This window comes from Festucalex cinctus, chromosome 11 (assembly GCF_051991245.1).
Source record: "Festucalex cinctus isolate MCC-2025b chromosome 11, RoL_Fcin_1.0, whole genome shotgun sequence".
Taxonomy (NCBI): Eukaryota; Metazoa; Chordata; class Actinopteri; order Syngnathiformes; family Syngnathidae; genus Festucalex; species Festucalex cinctus.
In genome coordinates, this window is record NC_135421.1 from 13,717,540 (window position 1) to 13,738,839 (window position 21,300).

A 21,300-nucleotide genomic window follows, 5' to 3' on the forward strand; every position below is an offset into this window, starting at 1 on the left:
TGGTATAAAAGGAAAGGCTAGGCATGATCGTAGTCATTGATTAATCAATCACTAGAGAATAGGTAATTAGTTTAATTAAAAATTTGGTCAATGGTGTGGAATTGATTGCTAACAAACAACAACACTAATACTAGAGAGGTGTATATTTTACTCTCTAATTGACTTAATGAAATGTACATATTATTTAATTGGCCATCTGCCCGTTTTTGATACACGGAGACCATCAGGCATCACCAAATCCTTTACCGTGGATACTTTTTTAGATTTTGCAAGCTCTTTACATTTTACTATATTTGACATAATTGAGCAGTGAAACTCAATTGACATTTTTATGCCCACATTCTATTTGTAAAATTTTACACAAAAAGATGTGTAGTCCAGTGGTATCTCTGCATGTGAAACAGGGTAGCTGATTGGTTGAGATGTAGAAACATCTCCTGGACTTCAGTTCAACTTTTGATTTGTGTGATGTCAGGGGCGTTCTACCTTTGAGGTACAGTTCTATATTTGGTATATAGTCAACGAAATTGCTCATCTTTCAGGCACTTGCAAACTGACTTAAGGAAGGGAACACAATTTTCCGGGCAGACTGCCTTTGTTATGGTGAAAGTGCATTAATTATGCATTTGTTGCCCTTCTGCTCTCTCAGTGGAGTAGCCAATGGTAAGTAAAATCTTTAGCTTCGGATTGCTATGCAAATCCTCAGAAATGGCTTCTCGGGAAGACGAGGAGTCGTTGGTTGGGTTGGTTGGGTTGGATGGATGGATGGATGGATGGATGGATAGATAGATAGATAGATAGATAGATAGATAGATAGATAGATAGATAGATAGATAGATAGATAGATAGATAGATAGATAGATAGATAGATAGATAGATAGATAGATAGATAGATAGATAGATAGATAGATAGATGACATGGAAGATGGTGGCAACATCAAGTTTAAAGCTCGACATGCTCACATGTACAGTAACTATGATCAATTACTGTGACAGTGTTTCAAAGAGGTAAAACGCTCATATGCATTCACCAAAAGTTCTCACTTTCAGTTAGTTTTTGCTCTCCCTTTTCTCTTGTGACCTTTGCATTTGTTACCAATTGATAGTCAATTTGCTGGCATTTAGAAAGCAAAATGACTTGACGTTAACCCTTGGCAACCCAGTCGCTGCCAAATTGGATCATTTGGGAGCTGTCACTCATTGCAGATTGAAGCGGGTCCAGCTAATGCCGCATTTCCACACCTGACAATTTGACTGTACAAACTCAATGCCTTTCCATTTGTTGCTGTGAAGACTCCTAATGTATGAATGTTTTATGCAACACGTATCAACCACTGGAAATGTATGGTAAAACACAAGTGTTAAAATGAACATATATATATATATATATATATATATATATATATATATATATATATATATATATACTGTATATGGGGTGTGTGTGTGTTACAAGTTACAGGTGACTTTTGTGTTGATTGGCCATTTTCTATTTCGAGAAATAACACAAGAATCAGACTGTAAGACATTTTAATAAAATATATTCCCATTAAATTAAACAATATCCCCTCTTGTAGAAATTTTGAGGGAAACATGGTTGTAGTGCATTCTCACAATGAAAAAAAAATCTGAATATTGGATATGTATGTATTGAGACTATAATATCTATTCAAACTATATCTTATAGACTTTTGCAGTTTCCTTGTGTCATTTACAGCTTCAACTCAAAATTTCTTTAGGGTGTGATTAATTTTATGGCATCGTTATAGTCCATATCATGATTGTATAAGTGGGTGGGCTAATTTCACCAATATAATTTAAAATGTGTAAAAACATTCCATCGAGACTTTTTTGATTAAAAAAATGTTCATTCAAACAATTCCTGGAACTGACTGATTAAAATGTGTGCTTTGGCTTCTGTCAAAAGGGTCCACTTTATCTTGTATATTTTCATAAATTTGTCAGCTAATTAAATGGAGACATAATTAACTGCAAGGATATATAACTCAATCAATGTTTTAATCAAGAGTGGAGGCCAAAATCCTGCTTTAAAAGCTTGTGTCACGCAGACACGCACACACTTTATTGTCTGTGTGTAGATAGAGGACAACGTTGGCAGGAACAATCACAAATGCCGGCTTTGCGCTAACCCTGGATTCAAGTCAAAATGTCACCGGAGCCATTCTTAAATTCCAAAGGTATATTGGTACCTTAAGTTATGATGTTGTATGTGTGCCTTTAAAGGACGTGCATAGGAAGTGACCATCTGGACATTATTCTGCTGTATGTATTTGTGTGTTTGAATGTTTGTTTTGTTCAATAAATATCTGAAACTTCATCTGTCACTGTTTGTTTCCTTTTTGGGTCACGACACAAAGCAAAAAAAAAATATTAATTAATCCATCAATCGACCAAGCAACTTGATAAACTTGATAAACTCTTAAGTTGGGGCGCTCGTATGCCAAGGTACCACAGTATTGGAATGCAGGGGGCACCAAAATAATATACAGCGAAAATCAGCGCATAATTAATGCTAATTAAAAATGGATCATAAAAAAAAGATGTATCTCTAAAATTAAAAAATAAAATAATAATCATTTTCCATAAACTAGGGGTTTGGCTCCCACACACAAAAAAAAAAAAAAAAAAAAAAAACATAAAAAAATAAAATAAAGTTCAAGCAAATATTGAAATTTACCAATGAATAGCGAACAATGAATATGCAGAAAAGGTGCACTACAGCCACAAAACAAAAAGCATCTAAAGCCTAAACTTGGTAACATATCATTGGAACGGCACATTCTGCATGAAAATCCCTGCTTGGAGTCAGTCGTGCTATTTATATTCAAAAGCCTTGAATAACAACACCCGTCTAAAAAAGAGACAGTCGCAGATGGACTCATTAGAACATTGCAGTATGCAAGCACAGCGCAGGGTTGTCGCCGTGGAGACGGATTGTTAAATACCTGAGCCTCTCTTGGAGACCACCTTGAGACACTTTGACAGTGTGACATAGAGCAGAATCAGCAGAGGGCCGGGAGGTCTCATCTTCATCCCTGTCCTCGCCTCGCAGTCTGAAAGAAGAAGGGAAAAAAAAAAGAGGGGAAAACAGATGAGCGAGCGCTCCTACATGAGTGGATTCCACTGGTTAAAACAGCAGGGTACGAACAGAACATCATATTCACGATACCTTGTCATTTTTTTTAAGTTGCGGGCAACTTTCTTCTTACACTCATTTTGGGAAAAAAAACTTTGTGATTTGAGGAAAATACTAGTCAAACAAACAATTGTCTACAATGACATGGCCCAAATTTAAAAACTAATTTGATAGAATTGAGATGCATCACAAAAAATATGTGTCCTTCATATTTCAGTCTAGTTACTAATTGTGCCAATAGTTTATGGCCATAAACGTCGACTTTGATTATTTCATCGTCTGTTGTATCTCAAATTGCATCCGTGTTGTCTGTGGGCAAATCACGGCAAGGTTCTCGCCAAAGTCTTGGCCAAATCCTATATTACTTGGGTGACATTTTGGATTCATCAAGAAGTGATCAAGCAATTGGAGTGGAACGTATTGTAATTGGAGTGAATTGCACAATATCACACCTGCTCCCCTGAAAACACACAATAATACAATGAAGCTCAAATTTTGTGCTATAGTCTGTTTAATACAGCAGTTGCTCAAATAGTGGCACCCTTCTAATAGATATCATGGGCAAATAAGTCAACATATGTTTCACAAACAATTTGAATATCAGCTCAATATGCTAACACATAGACAGGTAGGATATTTTAAACGTGTCGATAACGTTTTCAGCCACAGTAGGAAAAATGTGTGTCAAGTAAACTTTTGCCTTTCAATCATCCATCACACAGCCAAAATATTGTTGTTGTTACTACTACATTCTGTTTTCCTTTTGCTCCTTTGTACTGCCCAAAATGGTAGACGCGGGTGTCCCCCACCCTCCACACAATGCCAGTGAAAAGAAATGTTCCAAACACAATTACACAATTGGACACTCACGGCCACACTTCCCACGTTCTCCTGGGGTGTTCTTTCTGCCTCATGATTGCAAATGGGACAGGTTATCATAGCCGGTGGATATATTTCACGCCGAAAACCATTCCCGAGATGCTGACGAATCAATAAAGAAATAATTACATGTGTAAGAAACACCACTTTTAATAGCCGTCGTCATTAAAGCCAGGCGAGGGAATTTCAAATCATTACCTCTTGACTAACCGAGTTACAGCAAATATCCCTCCTATATCCCTTATCGACTCATATATCATTTTAATTGACAGAGGTTAGCCATTCTCAACACCTCATCATCTCTGAGTAAATGACATCATCTAACATGTAGTAATTATGCTCTAAAAGAATCTCCCAAATTAGAGCCAGTTGTTGCTCTATGGATTTGATGTTGAATTTAAAAACAAAACACAGACAAAAAACAACAACAAAAAAAACAGTAAATTAAGGAAGATGTTTGTTAGCTTAGAGCGCTAGCTGAAGTAGAGTTTTTATGTAAAAAATGAAGCATGGATCAATTAAATGTGTGTCGTATAAATTTCAATGGATTGGAGTGCAGACCTCAACCAAGGTACTGTTTAAAAATCACAATAAACAAAACTTGACGTGCCCATTTGTCTGTCCTTAAGGTGGAGAATGACTCTGTTTGATATTAATTATAGATGGTAGAAACACCATGAAATTTGTGATTTTCTGGAGAGATACTTTTATTTCAAGAAGCCTAGAAATAAATAATACCGTATTTTTCGCATTATAAGGTGCACCTAAAAGCCTTCAATTTTTTCAAAAGCTGACCATGCGCCTTATAATCAGGTGCGCCTTATATATGGATCAATATTGAGCCGCAACAGGTCTCGCTGTCAAGACGCTATCGGTGACCCTGCACGATCGGTGACGCGCATGTGCAGAAGATCCCGCCATCTTGGATCGCTAGCTAATACTAATACTTTACCTCAGAGAAAAAAACAGCTGTTTATTCATTTTGGGAGTGAATGGAGTTGTCAGAAAGCTGGTTTGTAATCTATTAATAAAGTTTGACTGACCTGTTTTGTTGATATTCCCTTTAGCGCAGCACCATCTAATGGATGCATAACGTAACCCCAGCCTCTACTGTAGCGCCTTATATATGGAAAAAGTTTTAAAATAGGTGCGCCTTATAATGCGGTGTGCCTTATAGTGCGGAAAATACGGTAATAAAAATACAATAAAATAGTCAATCCTCTTTAGAAAGTAAACTTGTTGAGAATAAATCAACAACCTGTCTGCCAGGTGAAGAATGTATGGCTAAACCGACGCTCAAATTTCTTCTTCTTCGATACAAAGATCGGTCAGTGAATCAACAGCACCTCTGCTCGTTGTAGTCAAGTACTTGTAGTACATTCAATTTTGCCTCAGACATGCTACAAGACACAATTAACTAAATATTGACAGAATTGTTCACCTAGTGGGTCTAACCTATGAATGATCAAAATAGTTAAACTTGAATAAAGTTGTCCCCCCTATTATTTAAAAGTTTTACTTTCTGCCATCAGGACGAAACTGCCAGGTCAATGATTGAAACAGTCATCTGCGTGGAATGTATCTGTAGAGTCAGATATACGGGAATCCATCCGGAAGAGTCTTGAATTCTCAAGTCACATCATGTTTCTGTCAGTGTGTATGAGAACATGCAACAACAGAAGCCAATGATCTGGAAAGTTTAACAAGAAGAGGAGAGGACCCTGGCATTTGGAGAGGAGAAAACCAACGTGGAATGGGGAGCCAGCGAGCTGCAGCAGGGGTCACGTGTCAAGCAGATTAGCATAGCTAATGAAAGGAGCCTCTCTAAGCGTACGTTTGGACAAGAAGCCTTTCTCTCCTCAATCATTTCCCTTTTTTTATATCCACACAAAGAGAACACAGCACACTGCAGAAATACCATTCTGCAAATACTACTGTGGATGGGTTTTTTTTGTTTTTGTTTTTTCCTGTACTAAATGGACTTCAAATTAGTTGGTGATTTACTCGCTGATTTTAGCTACAATTGGAACCCCACACAGTTCTGCAATTATATGTCTACAAATGGAAGTACCTGCTCCCTTAAAAACGCATAATGACATTAAGGAAATGAGCATTTTACTGTAAAATGGGGCACTTGTCTATGAGGAGCTAATTCTGTGCTATAGTCCACTGAAAATTACCTTATTTACTCAACTAGACGCCATGCTGTCATAATTTGCAATGTGCGCCAATAGCTTAAGACAAGTGGTGAAAATAACAGGTGGGATCTATCTGTAGTATCTCATTTAAAACATGCTATGATACTCCTGTTGAGCCCATCCACCAAATTAGTAATAAGCCTCTCAGATTTGAGATCACCTGATGTTTTGGTGACGTGGTCACTCAACGATGTTGTGTGTGTCCTTTATAATGTAGTAGAAATGTTTTGTTTTTTTTACTGAGCAGACATTCTGAGCAGGAGCTAGGAAATCGTTCTGTAGCTAGCAAGTATGCTAACCAGCGTCAATAATTTAATATAATTCCAAAAAGGCTTCCCTCCTAATAGGAAATTACTCAGTGTTGAGACTTGCTGCGTGCTGTCAATGAGTTCAATGTGCAGTGTTAAAATGATTTTACTTGTGAAAATTGTGCCTTTAACCTCAATTAGCATTCTAGTAGACTCTGACGTGATCGCCTCTGGAATGTTGTGGGCGTCCATGTTTATGTTCAGGTTTTTAAAGTTAGCTGCGTTAGGGGTTTACTGTAGAATTGCAACCTATAGCTATCTGAACCACTGCTTACAGTCTTCTTTTTTTCTGTCAGGAAGCGAAACTAAGAATCTGCTATTTAACATTTTGTTTAAACAATACACGTTTGTTTATTATTATTGAAGCTGAAAAAAAAAACAGGATGGGGCTAGACACATAAATAATGCTGGCTAAAGAGGATAACATGTCACTACCAGACTTCTATTTGGCTAGGCACAATATATATTGTATTGAGTAAGTGTTATTCCATTGCAGGAGGTCCTCTGTTTACGGCAGCATTATGCTCCTCTGATAGCAACATAACCCAAATCCATCCATCCATTTTCTTGACCGCTTATTCCTCACAAGGGTCGCGGGGGGTGCTGGTGCCTATCTCAGCTGGCTCTGGGCAGTAGGCGGGGTACACCCTGGACTGGTTGCCAGCCAATCGCAGGGCACACAGAGACAAACAACCATTCACACTCACAAGCACACCTAGGGACAATTCGGAGCGCCCAATTAACCTGCCATGCATGTCTTTGGAATGTGGGAGGAGACCGGAGTACCCGGAGAAGACCCACGCGGGTACGGGAAGAACATGCAAACGCCACCCAGGAAGGCCGGAGCCTAGACTCGAACCGGAGTCCTCAGAAATGGGAGGCGGACGTGCTAACCACTCGTCCACCGTGCCGCCCACATAACCCAAATTTGTACGTAAATTGGAATGCACTGCAATTTACCACTAACACAAACTAAAACAATCATAGGCATAACTGCAGTAAATATTTGTATGACAAAAACTCTTTTGGGCTTTAAATATAAAATAATCAAATAAAAAAAGCCAGTATTTCAACGTGATTTTGTGTATCACCCAACGGCAGACATAAACGATATATCAACTGGATCCACAGATAAAGGATCACCAAGATATTTCTTTTGTTATAACTGTGAGAACATGCTTATTTTTGGGGGAAAAGGATATAAATTAAAATAATAGAAATAATCCAGAATGTCTTGGTTGATTAGGACATTTAACAATCACAGGTAACTAGGGTTTCAGTCCAAACTGTGATTGACAAATGAATTAAGTAAAATGTGTTTGAATGTTTGTATAGTGTACATGTGAATCGTTGCAAAGAAGTTAGTCCTCTGAATGAACCCAAGCACAGTTAACAGACCACCTCCTTGAATCCCACCAGAGAGCAGCTGCACAGTAGACACAGTTGGTCACACAAGCAAAACAAAGTGCACTAATTAGCCAGGAGTTTATTTCGGTGAATGCCTCCTAAATAATGTCATTTGCATCCCTTCAGTGACCACACTGTAGCTGTCCAACATGGGAAATACGCCAATTATACTTTGACTCGCTCGACCGGAGCCTCAGACTGGAAGCTAGCAGTAGGATTGAAAAGGAACAATGTTGTCCCGCTCATGTCACGGCTTCGCAAACACAGTGGGACTCAGGTTCTGCCAGCCATGACATCACCCGCCTCACATCTTAACGCACACACACACAGAGGTGCATTGTGGACCTTGGAAAAAGCCAGTAAAACACCGGACACCCTTTTGTTGTAGCACCACAAAGAGGCAGCTGAAAAAGAAACTGAAGAACGTTTTGCTCATTATTGGGAAAATGAAAGAAAACCATGGAGAGATGATGAAATACTTTGCAAAAGTAGAGAAACTGCACTTGTGTAGGGTTTTGACCATTTTGGCATGATTGCACATGACATACAGTACATATGGGCTCGGTATCCATTTTAATTTCCTCAATCCAATTTCTATTCCCAGGAGTTCTGTTCAATTTGATTTTTTCCAATTGGATTCATACCTATAATTATGGCACATCAATTCTTCTTAAATGTCAAGAACATGATAAAAAAAACTTCACAAATATTCAATTCCAAAGTACATTTTGTGGCGGCAGTAACTGGTCAAATGATTTAGTTTATTCATGAAAGTAACACGTATTATAATCACTTATGTGTTACACAAACATTGACATCAGCAAGGATGAGATGAAAATATTTTCATAATCTAATTCAATAATTATAAATATAAATTAAAGATTCTGAATTGTCTTAAAGTGCAATAAGTCAGATCTTTCATATATGTAAGAAATATAGCACCATACATACATATACTTGTACGGTAAATTCATGTGAACGGTAAATTTCAAGAAAACAGTAAAATAAAACCAAAAAATGTGGCCTTTATTCTATTTTCTTAAGAATTTATGGACAAAAAGAGATGTAAAATAATCGATTCATGGTTTTATGAATCAATATCGGGATTTAAAAAGAAAAATCAATTTGATATTGTTTATTTATTTTTTTAAACCCAGCCCTATATAATATTTTCTTTTGGAATTTAGCATTGCCCATCTGTCTGGTATATCTTGGTTCCGATTTGGGCTTATTTGCGTGAATTCCTAATTAAGATGTTGTCAAAGTGTGAGCCCTGGAATTCGCTAAAATGATACGGTTTAGTTTCCGCGAGCACGGTTGTTGAGAATTTATCGTACATTCCAAAAACTTACTTTTTAAAATTGCCCAAAGTCCAAAGGTGTGAATATTGAGGCACCCCCAAAAGTAATCTTTGACAGGATCCAGCTCAACCGCCCTGATCCCGTTAAGTAGTAGGAAGAGGAAAAGGATATTCTTCTTCTAATCTGGTCCAATTTCAAGACACGCCCGATGTTGCTAGCGGTGCAGTGTACATGTAGTTGCAAGTTTGTCCAAAAGATCATCCATTACAAGTGCTTCAGTGACGTTGTATTTGTTAAGTTCGAAGTTTTGTCCTTAGCATTAGCATTGCTAGTTGAGAAACCGCGACTTCCCATTCTTCTTCTTGATTTATCATGCTGACATTCAGGAACAATTTGAATGCATGCTACTGACACCTACTGGACTTAAGTGGAACAGGTCTCCACTTGTTAGCATTGCTCCTTGTTGTTGGCTCTGTCGTAAGCGATGAACTCGCTGTGAGCTGGACTCTGAAACGAACCGTACAGTGTATGCCCAGCTTGACACCACCTCCACAGTTTTGTTTGCCAAAATGGTGTCTTGCCTATCCCGCCTCAATGGCACAAATATGTATTTTATTTGTTGTGTTAGATCTCAGGGAGTACAAAAAATGGCACATTGATAATTTTCCATACACAACAGAGAGGGCGATATGCTCGACTAGTCAACATTCCAAGGGGATGATCCCTGCGAGAATCACTTCAACTCCAACAACAACAGCAGAAACGTTCAAGTCCGCAGCACTATTGTGCGTGCGGGCCAGTCGGTTAAGTCGAGCCCTTCCGTTATCTTTCTTCCCTGATAAAAATAAATAAATAAAAGAAAGCAGAAGGCAGACGAGTGTGATGATGTGATGATGTGTGCACGCTTCATGCATGGCCGCCGCCTGGATCTCACGGCATGTCTTTGTGCACATCCTCAAACGCACCTGCTCCCGGCGCCTCCCAGGAAAGGCGCTCGCTCGGCATTGTTGAGCCCGTCGAGCTAGCGGCAGGATGTCGTGTAGCAACCACAGCGCACATCTGCACTACCAGTTTGTGTACAGATGTTGAGAAGGCAATTATGGAGATTTATCTCGTTACTCATATTAAAGAATGAGCTTCTTCTAAGGTTTAGTAGGCTTGTGCTCATGCTATGTTGACGCGGAAAAGCAAGTCACGTGAATTTTTTCTACTCCTTCCAATAGCTACCGGGACAGGGCAAAAAAGGTTGGATCATGGTGAGTGCATTATTTTGTTTAGCACTGTCGGACTGTCAAACAAGATAGCATTTAGCGTTAGCTAAAGTAATAACACAACCAGTGGTCATCTGATTGACTAGCAAAAAAACTAAATTACAGAAAATTATAAATGGTTCCTGGTGAGAATTTTTGGTTGATTTAATTTTCTGCAAAATTGTCTCAGCTTTTAATTTTGAAAATCTAATGCCTCAGCATGTCTGAAAACTAGGCAGTCAGGTGTAAAAAAAAAAAAAAAAAAAAAAATGTTCTCATATGAACTAACAAAGCCCACTCGGAAGCGTAAAAAAAAAAAAAAAAAAGTCCCCAATTACACTGATATACACATAATTTGGTATAAACTGTCTATCATGACAGGACACATGAAAAAGTTTCAAAGACCCATGAATAAAATTGAACATACTAGTGATAGACCGATATGGTTTTTTCAAGGCCGATACCGATACAGATTATTTGTAGTCAAGTCGGCCGATAACCGATATTTCAAGCCGATATTCATTTGCAGTAAAATGGGGGGGAATTCTTTCAAACTATATATAATTTCTCACTGAGTAACAAATTCATGTGAATGTAGCTCATTTGGGGTTTTTGTTAGGGTTCGTAAAAACGTTTCAAAAAGATTTTCGCGGTGAAAAATTGTGTGAATATGTTCCAAACGTGTATTCGACAAATAAAAACTGACTGCGAACATCTTACAAATCCTGATGAAAACCCCAAATTCGCTACGTTCGCAAGTATTCCCTGCTCAGTGAGCTTTATCGGCCTTCAGATTAAAAAAATGGCCGATGCCGATATTTGTCAAAATGCCAAATATCGGCGCCGATAATCGGCCCGGCCGATTATCGGTCTATCCCAACATAGCACCTGCAATTTTGGTTTAAAGCAACTATATGGGGGTGAGTACCATAGTTGTGCTTGCCGCTTTTTTTTATGTAACATCTAATGTGGGCGGAGCATGGCATCAAAGTTTGAAGATCATTTTGAGATTCACTATGTGAAAGTTAACTATACATCCATCCATTTTCTCAACTCAACTCAAGTTTATTTATATTGCACTTTCAAACAGCCTGAGCTGTCACAAAGCGCTTTACAGAAACACAAAAAACAAACATAACATAACATAAGACATTAACACAATACAATAATCACAACAAATCTTCCATTCCATTCCTACATACGCTTTGATGTTTGAAGCAGTTCTAGATGTACGCTTACTCCTCACAAGGGTTGCGGGGGGTGCTGGAGCCTATCCCAGCCGGCTTCGGGCAGCAGGCGCGGGACACCCTGAACTGGTTGCCAGCCAATCGCAGGGCATACAGAGACGAACAATCATCCACACCTAGGGACAATTTGGAGTGTTCAATTAACCTGCCATGCATGTCTTTGGAATGTGGGAGGAGACCGGAGTACCCGGAGAAGACCCACGGAGGCACGGGGAGAACATGCAAAGTCCTCAGCACTGGGAGGCGGACGTGCTAACCAGTCATCCACCGTGCCGCCCCGATTCTTAACTATAAAAAACAAAATTCTCAACTCATTGACACAAGGTGGTAGACTGACCAAAGTTGTGCATGATGAGCTCCTGTCTCGAGGATATTCATAAGCGCCTCTACAGCCACAAATCCATAAATGTGCCAATAGTAGGCTCTCATTTCTGCCAACATATAGACCGCATAGTCTGCCCAGATTTTTCATGCCCTATGGGGATGCGGTATTAACTGTAACTATTATTTCTTAAATGGACAAACTGCATAATGGACTAAGAAACATTCCTTGCAAGTACAGAGTGTACCGGTATTTTAAACATTAAGTGCCATGAATAAGTAATGACAGGAACTATTTATTATCGTACTATAAGGCTTAATAAAACAAATACTTAAGGAAGAAAAGTTGCACAGTTATGGAAGTGGGTGGAAAGGGCACTGCTCTGAGCACAAAGCTGTAAATAAAAGAAATTAAAAGTTTCCCGCACACATTCAGTACTTCAAGGCCAGTAGTACCTCTTGATCAATAATGCATGAGCGATGACTGTGGAAAGTTAAATGAGAGCTGGGCAGGTGGAAAAATACCGTAGTATGAGATCATAGAGCCGGTGTCACGGGATGAGCATGTACGTCTCTGCTGTATAGGAGGGCCGTATGTACAGCAGAGCAGGCCCACGTTCTGCGAAATACTACATTATTGATATGCTATGCGGTTAGCCGCTGTTCAGAGAAACCTTTGAAGCGATGCAGCGAGAGACACATGAATTGATATTTAATTCAATAACGCCGTGCAGCCGCTGGAGTCAAACAACGCAATTAAGGGGAATGAAGAATTATTCAAAGCAGACAAGTTATGCTAGAAATGATACTCATATCCTGAACACTCTTTTGTTGTTACTTAACTTTTCAAGTTCGATGTTATAACCGCAACAAATTATGTATTGGGCGGTCTACAGTACACGTCAATCATTACAGCAGCTCCTCAAAGATCATGAGAACTAACACACACTGTGTTAATTAATCATTGACTGCAGCAGCCTGATCTACAGCTCGACCCAATCTGCATGATGTGGTTAAAGCAACACCACTTGGATCAACTACATTGTCCCTTAAGAACAGTAACAATACACAATGTAGTGGCTCAATCCAACACGTCCTTTGAGTATGCATTCAAATATTTTATTTACGCACGTTATTAATTTTCCAAGTGTGACAGACGGAGTGTTGCAAAAATACGTTTGAATCTTTCAAATAATAATCACAATGTGGCAAACACTTAGCGAACTTAATAGTGGTAAAAAAAAAACTGCATTGCTCCATGTCTAATTACGCACCTGAAACTGATGAGCACCTGCTACCTATATAGGCTCGTTTAGGAAACAAGGGTGACACCTAATGGCCAATCTTGGTGATCCACATGCATGTATTGTACACCGAATAGCCTATCGGTGACTGATACATGGTCAACTTTCTTTGTTTGTTTGTTTCTTTCTTTCTTTCTTTTTTAAGCGCTCAGTATTATTCATTCGGCAGGCTTTCCGAGTCAACGTGTCATCATCATTTTTTTTTCTATTTTTATGTGTGTGCTTGCATGTCTAATTTCTGTGTATATACGTGCGTGCGTGTGAGTTTGTGTTCTTTTATTAACCTGAAACTTGTTATAAATCCCAGACCATTCACCTTACCCGGATACTTCCCGCCAGAGTCGTGAAGTTGCCAGGAGACCAGAGGAAGGATCAAAGGAAAGAAAGATGAGAAACAAAGTGAAATCTAGCAACAACCAGACACCACCTACCACCAACCGAGTTACAAAACCAGAATCTTTCACCAACTCCAGAGACATCTAAATTCCAACAGATTAGGAAGACCTCAATAGATCTAGAAACTACAAGACTGCCATTAATTTCATGCAATTTTAAGGGGAGGGCAATGCTAGATTGAGAAACATAAGCCTTTCTTTCAAATGATATATTTTATGTGTGCCTCTGAGTAGGAGTACATCTTGATGACTTTTTATGTAAAAAAAAAAAAGAAAAAAAAAAGGGCTAAGTTCAGGAAGGCAATGAGGCAAAACAACTGCGGCAAACAAACATGAACGTTGCTACTACTCAGTACAATACTTGAAAAACTCATCACAAACAAATCATATTTCACAAAATATGTTTTTAAAAAATCACAAAAAAAAATTATCAAACGCCATCCATAGAAAGACATATTTCACACGGCTTTCTTGGTTCACACACAGACCGTCTATGGGTTTTTGATGTAAAAACCCTATTTGCACCCCATAGCATTAGTTGTTGCCATGGCAACGTAAATCACAGCCGCCGATGAATGATGAACTGGGTCGAGCCAAGCAGCAGATGTTTGTTAAACGCTTTTGACCATGGGCAGGCCTTGCTCCTCTCCAGAGGCCGCCCATAGGAGGTTGGCGCTAACAAGCAAGGCGCACTGAGCTATGCCCTGCCTCCGTCCCATCATGCAACGCTCTCTCACTAGCTCGCTGAGTGAGATTAATTACCGAGATGTCCTGAACTGCTTCGCATCCCCGCTGCTCCGTTTGTTCCGTCCGGCAGTAGACATGCGCCTCTAGCACCTCTTGAAGCACTCAGGAAACTTCCACTGTGGAAAATAACTGATAATGGCTCATCAAGTGCTATTTTTCACTTGCTTGCGAATAAAACGTACTTTTCTCGTACCTGTCTTAAACTCTGACTCCTGGTCATCCTCACAAAAAGCATGAAGATTTTTTATTTTTTTTTTAATTATGGATATTTTACCACACTCTGCCTCATTTGAGTGCATCATAAACAAAAGGAAGCTTCGGGAGCAAAGCTTTTTCCCGGGATCAGCTGAGGTTAGAGCGAGCTGCGAGGTTGTTGTGTCACGCAGATACGTTGACGGGATTGAGGAGAGAAGCAAGCGAGGCATTTCCCCGCAGAGCCAGCTGATTTGCTCTCAGCTATGTGGCTCATTGTCAGCCGTCTTAAGGATGACTGGCTTGTAGTCAATGCTGTCTTTGATGGCGGGCACAGCCAAGATTTTAGCAGCCCACCAGTGTCGCCACACAGACATTCTATTGTAATTTTTGAGATGTACTGTATCTTTCTTTCTTGAAGAAAAAAAAACGTATTAATCAAGAAATTCTCAAAACAGTTAAATCAGCATGTTCGACTTGATGATCTACTAATTTCTTGTTTTTGCAATTTTCTATCTCTTGTCCCCTTATACAGTATCATTCCATTAGTTCCTTCATAATGCTTATACTCATTCCTTACTTTGAAAATCCTCCCATCCATCCATCCATCCATCCATTAATCCATCCATCCATCAATCCATCCATCCATTAATCCATCCATCCATCCACCCATCCGACCCATCCATCCAACCACCAACCCACCCATCCATCCATACATCCATTAATCCATCCATCCATCAATCCATCCATCCATTAATCCATCCATCCATCCATCCACCCATCCGACCCATCCATCCACCCACCCACCCACCCATCCATCCATCCATCAATCCATTAATCCATCCATCCATTAATCCATCCATCCATTAATCCATCCATCCATTAATCCATCCACCCACCCATCCATCCATCCATACATCCTTTAATCCATCCATCCATCAATCCATCTATCCATTAATCCATCCATACATTAATCCATCCATCCATCAATCCATCCATCCACCCATCCGACCCATCCATCCATCCACCCACCCATCCATCCATCAATCCATCCATCCATCCATCAATTCATCCATCCATTAATCCATCCATCCATCCATTAATCCATCCATCCATCCACCCATCCGACCATCCATCCACCCACCCACCCATCCATCAATCCATCTATCCATTAATCCATCCATCAATCCATCCATCCATTAATCCATCCATCCATCCATCCATCCATCCATCCATTTTCTTAACCGCTTGCTCCTCACAAGGGTCGCAAGAGTGCTGTACTAAAGTAAAACAACACAGATTGGCTCTCATATTATGGGGTTGTTGATTAAACTTGAAAAAAGAAGGACATTTAAAATATAGATTTTTTTCTTATTACATATTAAACCCAGAAAAGAGGTACACTAGGAGACACAATTTGTTTTAGTTTGGCATTTCATTTGTTTTCATACACATTCAACTTAAATGTTTAAAATTATTGAGGACTGATCAGTTTTGTATTTTTGTTTAAATAAAATTAACACGAGACTACCATAATAATGTTAACTCTTTTTGTGTTTCTGAACAAATATCTATTATATTAATGAAGTAGCTCATATTTTTAAACTTATTATCCAAAAATAGGTCGAGAAAATTCAATTCAGAAATTTAATGATTAATTACTGGTATCAATATCTGCAATATTGGACCTTTATTAATGAAACCGATACCAAATCTTAGAGAATTGCACACGGCTATTCTTTTCTCTTTGTCAAATTAATATATTAAATGAAAGGTGAGTAGAAGAGCACTAAGAATACTATACTCTATTACTATTATTAGATATTACTATATTACTATATTATAACTATATGTTTTACATGTTCGACAGGGACAGTTGATGGTGGTGTGCTGTGCCATGAGGGTTGCAGCGCCATATTGCAACATTGGTATATTGATATTACACATTTTGTATTAAGGAAGGTGCAACATCAATAGAGGGTCTTCTTTTTTAAAACCGAACAATATAGACAAATTTTATAATTTAACTAAGGAACAATTGCAAAACAAAAAATCGAAATCGGGTCACTTGAAGCATGAGTGTAAAATCCAGGTTTGACTCGAATAACACCTTTAAAACTGCATTTATTTTCATCCTGATCTGAATGTAGCTGCCGTCACTCTTTGGTTGGGGGGCATCGTTCACTTTAATCAGCTCAGCCTGGACACCGGCTAAGGTAAACCTCGGCATGGTCTGAAATTGCCGAAGCATTCCCTGAAAGCTTTCAATCCTAGAGCGGAGAAAGAAGCCTGTGATTGGCTTTGTACACTTGAGCTGCTCCACAGACATGCAGCTGCTGTCCCGCCGTGGCGAATCTGTTACCATATGTTGCAAAAAGTGAGCGCAAGAGAAGAATAGGGCCGGACATTTGCTCAAAGTATTTCTTTCTTATCTCAACTGTGCTGGATGAAGCACTGTGGTGCGACATTTCATTTAAAAACAAAGCTCCCTAAAGGCATAAAATGCCGACTTGAGCTGTTTTCAAGCGGCGAGGAAAGAGCATGCACAACCATGTATCCATGGCACAGCCTATCCCATTGTCTGGAGGAGGCATGCTTGTGTCAACGGAGCCTAAACGACGCCAATAATGGTCCCCCCCGCTCTGTCTCCTGAGTCTTGACTGTTTAGAAATCGATTCTGTGCTCCACTAGGGGCAGCCTGGGAATAGATAGAAGTGGAAGAAATTGAAAGGAAAGGAGTGCAAGATGAGGAGGAGGTGGCGAGGGAGATGGAGAGCTGAGAAAAGGTTACAAAAGATAAGAAAGATACGAGCGAGTGGAAACTTCAATTATCGCTTCATCCTCGTCTCGGCCCATCTGTAGAACACAAATGGCAAAGACAAACGAATACAGCTTGATTTGCACATTTCCTGCATGCCGTGACTTTTTTCCCAACATTCATTATACAATTGCAATGGAAATGAAAAGTCCTCCATTCATTAAATGTCCTCGATTGTTGTAATCTACTGACTTCATTAATTCCTTTGCCTCATCATTTCTAATGAATGCCTTACATGGAGCCACTGCATGCACATTAAAACAGTGGTATCCTGTATGTTGACCACAATGACCACATTTTTGATCCATACACATTCACACAATGAATAGAGCAGGGGTGTCTTAACTATGAGCATTTGGGCTATTTGTGGCATGCGGCATATACTAAAAGTAACACTTGACAAGGATAGTTAAAAAAAAAAAAAAAAAAAAAAAAGTTGATGTGGGCAGAGTGAGAATGGTGAAATTGATTCATACAGTAGAGCTTTTCTAGATATATAAAGATAAATAAATAAAATAAACAAATACTTATAACAAATGAACAAATAAACAGATTATGACTAAAATAGCACAATTTCTAGAAACAATTGTTTCTTCCACTTAATGCTCTGTCGCTCTGTGTCAATTTCTAGTTTATAAACATAAAAAATCCTCAATTAACTGTTTGAAAAACGGTCAGCTGACTAGAGTCTGCACGTTTTGGTTCTGAATGTGGAGAAGGGATTTGGTCGCTGTTCAGTGCGGGGATGGACCTAGTCTAGTGGGATACAGGGCTGAGGCCACCCCAAAATCTTTCAAATCCAATGTTCTCATTACTTATTATTATTATTATTATTGTTGTTGTTGTTGGTGTTGGTGTTGGTGTTGGTGTTGGTGTTGGTGTTGGTGTTGGTGTTGGTGTTGGTGTTGGTGTTGGTGTTGTTGTTGTTGTTGTTGTTGTTATTATTATTAATTAATTAATAATAATATTATTTATGTATGTATTATTATTATTTGTCTTATTTGTAATAGAAAGTAGTCATGTAGCAGTTTTTCAAAAATAACTACAAAATCAAAACAAATATTGCTTACTTGATTGATTTCAGTGTTATTTTAATACATTATAGACAAAGAACTCCCTTGCATCCTCCCATTTTTCAAATAAAAAAAATGGACACCCCTGATTTACTATTGAGTCTTTACTTAACATATTTTCTGAATGTCGAAGGAAGTGCCCAGAGAAAACATGCAACCTTCTCCATACTGAAAGGCCGCAGCAGACATGCTAACCACTGATTCACTGTGCTTCCTCAGTGCAATTTTCATTGAGAGCAATTATACTTGGAATAATTCATTCCACTCAACCACTATTGTAAAACATGAATACGCAACAGACCATTTCAGAGAAGGAGATGCTGGTTAGTTAGCTCAAGAAACTAATGCAGCAGTCTACAACTTCACTCAGTCAGTAATTCTTCTTGGACTCAATGGACGAGGCCTGTCACAGAAGATCCAAACCCAAGTACAAAAAGTAGGTCAACAGTGTTTCAGAGTGAGATTCCTATCCAGTCAATGGGAAAGGAACAAAACAGGAAGTACGAACCAGTAACATCACTAACAGCAACACGGCACTCAGTCATCCATGTGATTACTGTCCATAATCTCCAACCAACATGACAATGAAAACACTGGACAAAAGTACTCGGTCAAAAGTACCAGTAAAGTCTGATTAGAATGCGTGTTTACTAAACAAAACAAACAGTGGAGTTACTCCTTTGATATCAGCTGAAATGAGGTCTAATGCAAATACTGGTCAAACTTAAAATTGGGGCACTCAAACTTCAAGGTGCTACTGTTTGATCGACTTGCACTTTTGATGCGTTTACTGCAAAGATGACACTGTTCCTCCCTTTAAAAAAAGACGTTTCAGGGCATTCAAAAATGCTGACATAGTTGCTTGTTTACAACACAAAAACACAAAGCCCTCTTGCGGCCGCGAGAATTCTGCTGGGAGCAAAAGGAGGAAAATCGGGTGACATTACGCCGGCATCCCAGCGGGGCCCACTGCGCCGAGATCCAGCTGTGTCGCGGGTTTGATCCAGCCTAGGTGCGCCTTCCCAGCGGGAGCGTTCCAGAAATGTTCCTTGCCGAGCACAACTTGCTGAATTGATCTTTAGATCCATGCTTAAAATTCAGGTGCGACTCTATCACAATGACGATTGTGCGTAAGAATCTGAAAGCTGTGACCTCAACCCTCTCTTTGGAGTGAACTGGCATCTTTCACCTTTATGGAAATCACTTCTTACTAACACAATGTCAATAGCTCTTCTTGAGGCTGCACCGTGTTTTGGAACTAAAACTTCTCTGATGTGTAAAGGCCTCGATACACCAATCTGACGTCGGGATATGGACACCGTTGGACCGACAGCATGCGCCGTGTGATCAGTGACTGTCGTAAAGTCGGATCCAGTTGGAATACGTCGTAGGATTTACTTTTATATACGATACTGTGCAAAAAGCCGGAGGGTTTCATTCACGGGGGAGGACATTGTGAGAGAAAAAGTAACCAGTATGCATTGTTTACGTGTTTATATCCCGCCCCCGTAACGAGTTTTCTCGTTGCCTTTAGGAATAATGACTACTAGGGCTGGGTATTGCCGCCAACCTCACGATACGATACGTATCACGATACAGGGGCCACGATACGATACGTATCGCGATACATATGTATCCCAAATAAGACACATTTTATTTTTTTTTAAACAAAATATAGGAAAATTGGTACACTGAGACACGTGCCATGTTAAGTTTATCAATAAATAAATGTTGACATTCTTCCTCTGCTTTCATTTCTCTTAGCAAGACACAGTGTCCAATCACCGGTGAGCTATTTTTGCATTAATTGAAGGCAATTAACTTCAAAGACGCTGCTGTTTTTTTATTTTTAGGTACAATGCAAGCCGCAAAGGCAAACGTGAACTGCCGATTTAAAGTTAACGAGCAATATCGTGTTAATATCTGACGCCTGCGTATCGATACGTGTATTGTGATGAGGCCCGCAACGATATATTGCCGTATCGATTTTTTGAGCACACCCCTAATGACTACCGTTGCCGATGGTATGGAGAGGAATTACTTCTCGCGCATGAACTGAAGGTATGTAATAGTCGGGGTCGGTGCGGTGTGTATTTACATTATTTTTCTACGTGACGTACCGACGACAGGGCCGACGCCACAGAGGGTAAGCATCGGTCACATTTGGCCGACATCACATGGGTGTATCTAGGCCAGGGGGGTCCAAACTTTTTCATTTGAGGGCCACATACAGAAAATCAGAAGGACGCAAGGGCCACATAATGTTATGAAGAGAAATTGTGTTTAGTCCTAAAAATTGTACAAATAATGAATTTGTGCTTTTGCATGTTTTGAAAAATGCCACAGTATGTAAACCAATTTATTTGTAATATGGCAGTAGGGTTATTATAGTTTTGGAGTTTTTCATTTTAGTTAGTTTTTATTAGTTTTTAGGGTGGTTCTGTTTTCTTTAAAAATGCTTAGTTTTAGTTTAGTTTGTTAGTTTCAGTATTATTATTATTATTATTATTATTTTTTGTGTGTATTACTTGTGCGCAATATTTAAAAAACACCATGGGAGTGACGTCATCTTTTGGTGCTTTTCTATTGGCTTCTGCTAGATGACGTCACTTCTGTGTGACATACTTTCGAACGTCATTATTCTGGTTTATATCAAAATAAATCTACTGAAAATCACATTTAAAATCATCCCCAAAGGCTCAT

At 39.2% G+C, this 21,300-nt stretch overlaps 1 protein-coding gene across 4 annotated transcripts in view; it reads right to left on the bottom strand.

Moving 5' to 3' along the window:
- il1rapl1a (interleukin 1 receptor accessory protein-like 1a) overlaps window positions 1-21,300 on the bottom strand; it is a 287,392-nt gene that overhangs the window by 248,818 nt on the left and 17,274 nt on the right. For all 4 annotated transcript variants that reach the window (XM_077536446.1, XM_077536448.1, XM_077536445.1 and 1 more), the window contains exon 2: window positions 2,967-3,074. In XM_077536446.1, coding sequence (XP_077392572.1) covers window positions 2,967-3,054 — 88 coding nt within the window. In that variant the 5' untranslated portion in view covers window positions 3,055-3,074. The remainder of the gene's footprint in view (window positions 1-2,966; window positions 3,075-21,300) is intronic.